The sequence below is a fragment of the Taeniopygia guttata genome, chromosome 8, assembly GCF_048771995.1.
Source record: "Taeniopygia guttata chromosome 8, bTaeGut7.mat, whole genome shotgun sequence".
Taxonomy (NCBI): Eukaryota; Metazoa; Chordata; class Aves; order Passeriformes; family Estrildidae; genus Taeniopygia; species Taeniopygia guttata.
This window is the reverse complement of record NC_133033.1, coordinates 4,271,544-4,282,997: the sequence shown is the minus strand read 5'-3', so window position 1 is coordinate 4,282,997 and position 11,454 is coordinate 4,271,544. Positions and strand designations below refer to the sequence as shown.

Genomic DNA, 11,454 nt, shown 5'->3' with positions numbered 1-11,454 from the left:
TCTCAAAAATGGAAACCTGCTGAGCTTAGGGTGAGGGTTTTCTCCTCCTTTAGGAACACAGGCTCTTCTGGACATGTGAGCTGCAAGGGGACAAACCTGATGATTTATCCACCAAGGCCTCAAAAGCTCCTTAATGTGAAATGTTCTGCTGGGCTGGGCAGTGAGTTCTCACTTCAGCTCAGCCCTGCTTGCTCCAGCCCCCAGAGCCCTGGGACAGCAGAGGGGTTTGGGGAAGGAAAGCAGCATTCCTGGCAATCCCGTTGCTGCAGGAACAAGCTCTTTCTGCTGGCACTTATTTTGACTCCAGCCTGAGTTATCTGCAGGAGGTGAAGGATGTTTCGCTTGCCTTTTATCAGATTGTGATGGGTTGTGCAGACGAAGCATCCTATGATTCATGGTATTTATGGCAGCAGAGTGTGGGTGAATGGCGCAGGGCTGATGCTCAGGACTTGGGGTCTGTACAGAAAAGGTTCTTTAGACCTCTTTTGCCCATGTGGAGCCAGCTCCTGTTAAAATCTGAAGGAGCAGAGTGCCTGAATAACCTCACAAAACACCACCGGGGTCCGCTGAGATCTTGAGGCGCTTGGCAGATGCTGCACAGCAAACTGAACGTGAAACCAGAGCTGGGTGACTTAAGTTACTGGAAGAGTCATTTTAACCCCACCACTTCATTATGGTTGGAATATTTGCTCCCACTTTAACTCTCTGCGTTGCTCTAGGGAGAGGAAATGGGTCTTTACAACAAAATCACCTTCCTCGGAGGTTTCAGCAGGGGATGGCCTCACATTGCTGAGCATCCCCTGAACCCCGAAGATCGATGAGCACTGAGGGGAGAAGGAGACAGGGAACCTCTGCTCAGGCACCCCGAGGCTATGCCGGGGGACCAAGCTTTTCCCGAGCTCAGGAGTGACACTCCAGGCCATGTCTCAATGGATGCTGGTAAGCAAATGCACTTGCACAGCTGCTGGCGGCAAACACGAGCTCGCCACACTTTAAAATAATTAATCTTATTTTCCTACCATGTCTTGAAGCACTGAAGGAAAGAAAAAATGTGTTCCTTGACTGCTTTGAGGTTGTAAGTGGTGTTGGAGTCAAGGGCACTTCTTCTGTGATAAGTGTCTGGAGCTATGTGGGGCTTTACTAGATAGGCAAATATATTTGAACAAAAAATGTTTAACATTTCCTAATGGGGATTGTGTGGAATTTCCCACTCCATGGAAAAAAAAAAAAAAAAAAAAAAGTTAATATTTTTGATTTTCTGACTCGATTCAGAAGGAAAGCACAGAGTGAAATATTGGAATTTCTCAAGGGAAAACCCCAAACTCAAAACCACCCTGATAACGTGAGGAATGGTGAGGAGAAGCCCCATCAGTTTTGGTAAGTAGAAATAGCAGCAGATTGGCTTTCCCCTCACAAGGTTACCTACCTTGGCTGATAATGCAGATGGGGGGAAATGCCACGGGAGGTGTCCCTTGGGGCTGCACTTCCCTTCTGACTCCTGCCATCCGCTCCTGTTTCCTGGAGAGCTCAAACCCACCCACCCACCAAAGCTTTTCCATGGGTGGGGCAGGATAGCTGCTTTACAGCCAAACCCACCTCCATCGCCCAGCCCCAACCTTCATTTTGCCTCTCTTTGTTCTTAAGCTCATTTTCTCTTCAATAAACCCCTGACTGCTTGGCTTTCATCTGTGAAAATGTATATATATCTCCTCCTAAAAAATTATAAAGCACAACAGTTGATGAGAGGACATGAACCACCCAAAAAGGTCACCCCTCTACCACTGTGGGTGCAGGGGTCAGCAGAGCTCTGCCCATGCCATTTTCCCCCCCTCTTTCTCCACTTAAGCAAAAATAGCTGCTCATAAATACAACCAAATTGGGAGAAAACGTCCTGGGGCAAACTGGAAGCTCATTACAGGTCCTGTGCTGGCAGTGTTTGTGTTAGGCTCCCATTAAAGCACAATGTGTATTTTTGGGAGGTTGGCCAGGGGCAGGCTGCTCCCTCCCAGAGCCTCTGGCTGCTTGCAGAGGTGCCAGCCTGTCGAAGGCTGTCCCGCTATGTGCTAATATCTTCTCCCAGTGAGGTCTGGCTGCTCCTTCATTAGTTAAAGCACTAATCCACACTGCCTCTGACTTATTTGGATGGAGACCTGCCCTGCAAGAAAGCTGCTTTCCATGTCTTTTCTCCCCTGAACAGTTAATTCACCTGCTGGGTGCTTCACCCGGCTGCTTCTGCAGAGCTTCTCAGCAAGATAAGACATGCATGGCTTAGTGCCTGCAGTGAACTTGCCTTCTTTATTCAAATCTTCCTCACAGAGCTCAGCCAGGCAATTGTCTTCCTATTTTCATGCCAGTTCAGGCAGGGAGCAGGCACACAGTTATTTGAATATTTTGTCCATAATAAATAAAAGTGAAGATGTAAACCTGTGTTTAGCATCCCTCCTCTCACTCCTCCAGCCTGGCAGCACGGGGTGGGTAGAAAATGTCCTGCAGCCTTTTTTGTTCAGCTCACATTCACTGGTGCCTGTGCAGGTTATTCACCCTCAGCCCAGGGTGCTGCCCTGTGCTCACTGCAAGGTCACATCTGCATTTGTCTGTGTTGGAGCATCGGCTGCAGCGCAAGAATTTAGCACAGAGGTGACTTGCAGTCCCTTTGTAGCTCCTTTGGAAAGCTGAGGTGGTTAGACACAGCTGTGCTGTGTGAGTTTTAGGGTGCCTGTCAGTCCACACAGAACCTCCTCTCCATCACTTAACCCTGCAGCTTCACATCGCCCCAAGGAGTCGCCTCCAAACCTCAAAGATTTTTGCTAAATACAGCCTACCCTAACTCCACTTTACCTGCCTAACAGTGTCATACCTAATTTATGCCATGTACAAAGTGGTTTATCCCACCCCACACTAGCTTGGAAATGCTGCCCACCCTCAACCCTGCTTGGTGAAACTCATCCCCTTACACACTGGACATTTTTAATGTTCATTTTTTAAAAGGGGCTTTTTCTGCAGCTACAGAAAACAAAAAATGGGGAGGGTTATTTGCTGTTCAGGGCTATCATCCTGAGTTCAGAAGAACCCCCAAGTCTGGCAGATAAGGGGCCTGAGTGAAGAAGACTGAAGGAAGGTGAATTCTGTCAAGCCTTTATTCTCCCAGGGCCTGGAAGGTGGAGGGGGTAAAACCTGATTAGGAATCTCTCCTCTAGAAGGGCATCAGATTAAATCTGACCTACAAGCAGAAGGTGTTCCTACTTAATAGTTTGTACAAAGGAAAATTGGTCCCCAATTGGTCCCCAGCTGGTCCCTCCCCCTCTGACTTTGGGTTAACTTGCAGCATTTCCTATGTTCTTGTAGGGGAAGCAAAAAACCTGAGCAAGTTTTAAAGTGAGAAGCATTATTTGTGAGGAAATCCCCTGAAACATTAACCAGGGGATTCAGCTGTGGGAAAACAGCAAAAATTTAGTAATAAAAAACTTTTTTTTTTTTTTGATAAATTAAAGGAATATGGGGCATGGGAACACAAAAGCAGCTATTAATGAAAACCAAGGGAAGTATTGACATATTTTTAACAGTGAGGCCAACAAGCTGGTGGGACAGCTGGCTAAAGGATGTGGTAAATCCTTTTTAATCTGGCACCTTCACATTGAGCCTGGATTTCTTCCTAAAGGGCTTGCAGTGTCTTGTCCATAGGCTGCAGAGCTAAATCTAAGAGCTGCTGGATGGTTCCTGAGAGAGGGCTGGAGCATCATTAATTTTCTGATGGGCAGTGCTGGTGACTCCTAGATGGGTGAGTTGGAACTGCTAAGTCCAACAGGCCCAGACTCCCCCAGATCCACTCAAGGGGATGCTTAGGCTGGCCCTGCTGAAAAGAATTACCTCTCCTGAATTAAGCAGTGTTATTTCAGCTGCAATCGTCTCATCGTTTACAAGCAAAACTTTCATAGACTTTTTCTGGGTTTTATTGTTTTCCCATGGAAAGAAATACCTTGTAAAGAAAAAAAATATCCCCATTTCTTTGTGTTAAATAAAAACTTCAACAGGCTTTTCCCTCCCCTAAGCCTTGGTAGTATTCTTCCTTTAATTTAAGCAAGGTTTGTATCAGTTGACATTATACTTGTGCTTACTTGACTTGAGGTAAACACGGCTAATCCTCCTTTAAAATGGACTAAGAATATCTACTCAGTTTAATGAAACAGATTAAAATTTTACCTCATATTAAACATTAACAACTTTTCATGTTCAGACAAGCCCTGGGAGGCTGGAGTGGTGTTATTAATTTGCCTTCAACATCACTAAAATTTCTTTGAAAATAAGCAAATTACGCACTTGTGCAGAAGGCAGATCCCTTTGAAAGGATGGTGCTCACAGGAGATCTGGCTCCCTTTCTTCTTTGGATAAAAAGAGGTTTTTTTCTCTTTTTAACATTTTATTTTCTTTCTGAGTTCCTTACTGAAACAGCACCATTCTTTCAGATCCATTCATGGTGTTTTTCCAGGGGAAAGATCAGCCTAGCAAGAATTAAATGCTCCTTTATTTAATTTATATCTCAGGCTGACCTCAGCTCACATGCACTCACACCACACACCTGGAAATGGAGATGTCAAAGTGTGGTGGGAAAGCCCAGCTTTTCACACCAGTTCCTGTACAAATGAACAGAAAGCTTTGTTTCAATTTATTTGTTTTTCAGGTGGGAAGGAGAAGTCATTTATTTCAAATTTTGGTATATTTTGAACCATTTCAAAGACTTCAGGAGCAAGCTGAACCCACCACAATCCCCATTCATCCCATCCGTGGCTGTGTGTATACTCAGTTTGGTGTTTTGGTGGTTCTGTTCCTCAACTTTCTGCTGACACGTGGAAACACTAAAAGGTGTTTTTCTTAAATAACAGCCCATTGTTCCTGCTGGTTATGAACCCTCTGCACAAAGTCAGATCAAACCCTGCAGAGTTCATGCCTTCAGACACCACAGGTGCTCAGCGCTGAATTACCGGCCAGCCTCGCACTTCACGTGCCCCAAAACGCAGCTCTGAGGGTCGCCTGATGCAAAACTGGGGGGGAAAAAATAAATAAAGAAGCCAAGACGGTTATTTTCTGGGTTCAGGACAGGAATTAAACACTCCACCAGGCCACAGCACTATATATTAAAAGCAGAGCTGCCTGCGAGGTGCCGCCACGGTGGCACTCGGCAGGGCAGGAACTCGCCCAACGAGACTTTCTAAGGAAACTGGGAGATGATCCCGGTGACTTCGCTCCCTTCTAGCTACAGATAGGATGAGGCGTGGATTCATCACAACCAGTCGGATCATTATTACCCAAACACACACCTAGGTGTAGTCTGTGCCCCGAGGAAATTGTAACTCGAGACAAGCTAACGCAGGCACTCCTTCGCCGGCTGGTGCCAGTGGGGGTGGCGTGCAAAGGTGATAATTGAAAGTTGTTGGGTTTTGGGGTTTGTTTGTGTGTCTTTTTTGTCCCCCCTCCCCACTGCTGAGTCAACAGGAGGTTGTTTTCTACCTTCTGCTTCCTCCAGTGAAGGTGACAACATGAGTTTGGTTTTGCTGGGTAATCCAAGCAGTCAGGGCTGTGCCCAGAGCATCACCTGGCACCCAGGAACAAGGGTAGGAAAGTCTGGAGGAGATGGGCAGCAACTCCTGTCTGAGGGCAGGTGGATGGACCGTGTTTACAGAAGCCAGGAGGCAAGTGATTAACTTCATTCCTAAAAATCTGAACCTCTGATCTGGTGTCCAGAGGAAAAGGTAAACACAAGGGAGGAATTGCTTGCCTTTTGAGAGGAGAACGGTGGATGCAGGCATGGGCTGTGTCAAGGAAAAGATGGGGGAAAAATGCAGCTGAAGTGGGGTGCTGTGCTGCACCCCAGCCATAGATGTGGGCTTGACACCAGCCCTGCAGGACCTCAGCAGGACCTCAGCCCATCCTCTGGCTCCACAGATGAGCGCTGGCTTCAGCTTTATGAAGAGCTGGGTGAAACCTTCGGACACCCAAAACAAGGCAGGCTCGGAGCATGAGAAAAACAAGTCTCTGCTTGTGGGGTGAACCTCCTCCCTCCCCCTCCCTTGATTGAGAGCTTCATATCCAAAAATCATTGAGCAGAAGTACAACAGCTCCAGCCTCTGCAGGCTGCCAAGGCGTTCTTGCTGAGTGAAGCTGTTTAGGTGCACTGAGACAGGGCCGGACCTGGGGCTTGCGTAAACCTCCCTTCCCCTGGAACAAAAGACCTGCTCCCATGGCAGTCAGGTGCAAGCACGAATCCCTGCCTTTGAAAACGTGTTCAACCGGTCTCAGTGCAAAAAGAGACAGGTTTGACCAGAACGTCCCCTTGTGCAGAGAGGCTCTGCCAGCCAGGCCCCAGCATCAAAGGCAGACAGCTGGGTGCTCCGCAGCCCCAGATTAGCATCTGCATGAGCAGAGCCCGGTGTTTGCAGCACTAAGGGCCACAACCAGCACCCAGCCCCGGGCTCCAGCAACACGTCTTGTTTGCGTGAGAGCATCTGGGCTTGTACACCCGTCTGCCTCCTCGGGAGAGCTGCAGAGAGCAGCAGCATGCAAACCCCAAAGTGTCCAGGCTGCCCAGCATTCCAGCAGGAAGGGCCAGGAGCACAGCAGTGCAAAATGCAGCTCCAGCTGCACCTGCAGACACTGCAGAAAGTGGTGGCCTCAGGATCCCAGCGCTCATGGGGATTTGGGTTTGGGTTTTTTTCCATTTCACCTATTTATTTTCTCTTCCTTCCTGCCCCACAGGAAGCTGTGGCAGTAGATACATCCTGTCACCATACTCATGGTTCGTGGTACCGACAACGGTGCTCCTTTGGCTTTCACTTCTCTGTGGGGTTTCATTGAAATGCTCATTTAAAATCAGTCCTTATTCCTCCTGTAGTACTGGAACCTTCCTCTGTGCTTGGCTAGCCCAGAGGTCATTGGGGACCTTGCCTTTTTCCACCCATGCTGCCAGAAATGATCACTTCTCTTCATCCCCAGGCAGTGAGTAGTGGTGAGCCCCAGCAAAGTTCCACCCATTTGTGCAAAGCTGCTCTTACCCTCCCCAGGACAGGATGGAATGGGACAGCAGGGGAGGAAACAACCATCGCTCAACCATCCACAAATAGGACTTGGCACTGCTGATGCTCAGCCCCACATTATGGAGTCCAACCCTGTTGCCTTCCATAGGTCCATCCATGGCCTTTTCTCCCTCTCTCCAGGCTGACCCACACATCCTGATTGAGATCCTGTGAGTCGCCAGCCCCACAGCCCTGCCTGGGCTCTTATCCCTTCCTGTTCTGCTTCCCCTCTGACCCTTCTCCAAGCCCTCTTTCACCCAGACATCTGCATTCCTGGCTTTTTCCAAGCAGCTGGGGTTAAGATGCAAGCACACACTTTTCTCAGCCTGGTGCTTGTTGCAGTGGGGCTGGCTCTGCACATGGAGTGCTCCACAGGCAGTGTTTCCTTCTCCTCTGGGGGTTTCTTACACCCAGGCAATGCATTGGGGAGATCAGATGGGGATTAAGAGCCTGTCCTCACTGCCCCAAGCTGAAGCCTCACCTCTGCAACACACTCAACCTCCAAACACTCAGGCTCAGATCACACGTGGCACCATGAAAACTCCCTTTGCATCTGGGACAGGTGCGGGTTTACGAAGCTTTTCCACGCGTAATAAAATTTTACTCCTAATTAGGATAATAATAGCAAGTGCTAGCTCAGTTCTGCTGGCTTAATTTCCACCTGCTCTTTCTTTGCAGTTTGATGTGGTATTTGCTTCCTGTCATGCATTCTTGCATATTATTTCTGTGCCGTGTTATCTCGCTGATGTGGTTCACTCAAGGAGTGGTCGAAACGCGGCTCTGACCGTGTGTCACATCAACAAGTTCATTTGCCTCTGTAGGAGGAGGAAAATAACAATAATAAAAAATAAAAACAATAATAATAAAAATAATAATAATAAAAAAAAGCCAGTCTGCCTCATAACTGTGCGCTGAGCACATGTGCCTCTCTAAACACATGTTGTTGTGAGATTTTTTTTTCTTTTTTCTTCTTTCCCATCCCACCTACCTCTGCAACCCAGCAAACTGCAAAGTTTTGGTTCAGCTGCCAGGTGTCTGCTTTTCATGGGAAAGGTGTTTATGCAGAGCATAGCTGGGAGCCCTCCTAGGCAGGGGCTGTCCAGGACTACCAGCAGCTAGGCCGTGGCCCTTCATACTTATTTTACTCCCATAATATTTCTTTAAAGCTCATAAAATTGTTAAAGTAAAAGGGATACCTTCAGTAAAATGAGATTTGCTTTAAGACTGGACATAGAAAAGAGAAGATCAACCCAAATCCACAAGTGCCCCCAGCCAGGAGCTGGTGGGACCTTCTCATCACTCCCATCAAAAATGGCACCAGGTCCTTTTTATCCAGCTGCCCTCCCGTACCATCATATTTCCAAATGCCACCCAACATCCCCATCACACTTCCAACTGTCCCACTGGGCAAGGACTCTCTTTTTCTGGCACGGAAAGGGCAACGCAAAGACAGAATGCAGCTTGCACCGGGATGTTTAGTTGTGTTATGAGCTTTTATTTAAAAAGCACATTTATACAGCAATAATTTCGCAGATACAAACTTCAATTTTGTATTCTACAAAAGTCTTTGAATATTCTTCTCTTTACAAAATGGAACATTACAAAAATACAGACAATTTAATATGTTTTTTTATACAAATGTCTCTAATTGTAGTTATTTTCATTAAAATATTACTACCACAGAACTACAATATTTTAGTCGACTATAAAAAAATTAATTCAATGCTTTTTTAAGCAGCAAAATGTAAATAACACAGGTCAGGACACAGTTTATAGTCATAGTGGATATATCTAAAATTGTTTCAGAAATAATATTTTACATAGTTAATTTTTAAGGTTTTATACATTATTTATATAATATTTATAATATAAAAAAAAAAAACATAGCTTGCTATAAGTTGAAATGATAGGACGGATTCTGTGAGAAGGATGTGCAAATGGCCGTTTCTGCATGTTCTGCGGGATCCCTTTGCAAATGCGCTTCGTGGAAGGGCTGCAAACCAAGCACCTGTGGCTTCTGGGCAAAAAAAAAAATTTCATCATCACCCCCGAGAGAGGCACAGCTGAATTCCCACCGGAGTGACCCAGCGGAGCACAGGACCTGGTACTGCCATGGCGCACCCCGGGCTGCCCCGGGAGCAGCAGCAGGAGGAGGAGGAGGAGGAGGAAGAAGAGAGGAGGGGATGCACAAACCAACTGACACCCAGGCCGGGACGTGCCGCCCAGCAGCCCGTCCCAAAACTGCAGAATAAAAGTTTCCCCGGGACTCAGCCCCGGGGTCGTAGTGCGAACGAGTCTTCGGCAGCGCACGAAACCTGCCGGGATCTTCCTCTGGGGAAAGGGGATGGCTGGGAAGTGGAGGATGCTCTTTTCATTTAGGGGCTCTCTGGGGTGAGCCCTCGCCAGGGAGCGAGCGGGGAGGAAGAAATGTGGCTTCTCTGTGCAGAGGAAGGAGCTCTCCGGCCTCACTGCGCGTCTCGGGCCGCTCGTTAAAGGCGTGTGGTGTGAGCAGAGAGAACGGAGACCCTTCAGAGACCTTGGACTGGGCAAGCTTCTTCTAAATTAAGTCACAGTATGGAAGAGAGGAGGCAAAATAAACTAGGATCAAGAAGAGAAAAAAGCAACTCTCACAAACCAATGCCAGATCTTGACTCAGTGCTGTTGCTCATACGTAGTGCTATACAATTTAGTCGTGAGTTGATTTTTTTTCTCGTAGGCATCGGAAATCTTCGTAGTCCAAAAAATATCTAGGATGGCCAGCTTTCCAAAAATCCCTTAGTGTTCATTGGGCTAGGAACAATTTGGCGTTCACTACAACATGAACACTCAAACCAATTGCACATCCAGAACTCCGGCACCTCTCTTTGCTTGTTCGGCTTTTTGTGTAGTGTGGGTTTTTCTTTTTCCTTTCTCACTGTTGCCTTTGCCTTGGTTGACCACCACCACCACCCCTTTCATCCAAATGTCGCAAGTTGAAAAGACCACAGAGTAAGACTTTACTGGTGGGGCAAGAAAGTCTCTCCCTACATTCTACTGTCTGATGAGATTTGAGAGCAGCAGGTAGTTGCTGTCAGCAGTCACTTTTTTTTTTTTTTTCAAAAAAAAAAAAAAATTTAAAATACAACACCCATCTGATTCCTTGAAGTTCTACACCATGTTGTGATGATTATTCCTCTCTATGATGTCCACAGGTGAAAGAATCTCCTTCCGGATGGGAGGTGGAGGCAGGCAAGTCTTTGTCTTGGGCTTGAAGAGATCTGAGACGTAAAACACCTGCAGGAATAAGTGGAAAAGGCAAACTAAGTCACAGTTGGTGCTGCTTTGCTCAAAAAGTTGGTTTACAGAATATATACACATTTTTAAGCTGCAAAAATAGCACTTTTTGAATGCCTGCCTGTAACAGCTGTGAAATCCCAAGCGCCTGCTACCACCTCTCTGTACAGCAGAGAAAAAGGCTCAGACCTCACAAAACTCTAAAACCATGAGAGGACAACTTGATTTCTCACTGCGTCATCACCGAGTGCAACACCCAGACCTCTGCTGAATGGGTTGAAAAGCCAGGAAACAGATCCACAGCCTGCACTCCAATAAAATAACAAAGGTCTCCAAAGGGCTGGCCTGACTCATCCTGAGTGGTTTCGGGGATGGAGTTGGTGTTAAACAATTTATTCAGACAGACATCAGGTAGGCAATTAAAACCTTTCAAGTCAAAGCTGTGTTAAAAGCCATCAGCAGTGAGTCAATGGTGAGCCATGCTCCTCATGCCCCACCAAGGCACCAGGATAGAGCTGGGGTCTGGTGGAAGCCAAAGGCTAAGGAGAGGAGAATCTATTCCTGACTCCTTCTTCCTAAATATCCTGTGATGTAACGCCTCTCCCGGATGTGAAAAAGCCAGTGCCTGGCAATTTCGGAAGGCAGCGACACAATAAGAAACAAAGTGCTGGGAGGAAACTTCCACATCCTCCTTTGGCAGCAGAACGAAGCTTATCAGTCCTCCAGGACCAGGCACTTTCACCCTTGCCAAACCTCAGCCCCGTGCCAGAAGGGAAAAGAATCAGACAGCACAGATCCTCTGGATGGAGCAAGAAGTGGCAAGGATTCATCATTTTGTCACCTGGTGACACAGCCCCAAACTTCCGTCCTGCCACCGACTGTCCCTGCCAGCCCAAATTTGACAGCTCCTCTCAGAAAACCTTAAACCCCAATAATCTGGACTGAAGCCATGGGTTTGCTGAGCTAAAATCCCAGGATGAGCAGCACATGGCTGTAGGAATCAGCAGTACATTTGGGTTTTTTTTCTCTCACACTACTCAAATGCAACATTTATTCACCCAGATAAATCAGGGGAAAAAAATAATTCCAAGGTGTTTATAGAAATAATAATATT

The 11,454-nt window shown here is 47.0% G+C and overlaps 1 protein-coding gene across 1 annotated transcript in view; it reads right to left on the bottom strand.

Annotated features, from left to right (window-relative positions):
* Positions 1-10,168: 10,168 nt before the first annotated feature.
* Positions 10,169-11,454, bottom strand: part of PLPP3 (phospholipid phosphatase 3) — a 42,690-nt gene continuing 41,404 nt past the window's right edge. The window contains exon 6 of the mRNA XM_030278706.4: positions 10,169-10,340. Within this exon, the coding sequence (XP_030134566.1) occupies positions 10,215-10,340 (126 nt within the window). The 3' untranslated portion in view covers positions 10,169-10,214. The remainder of the gene's footprint in view (positions 10,341-11,454) is intronic.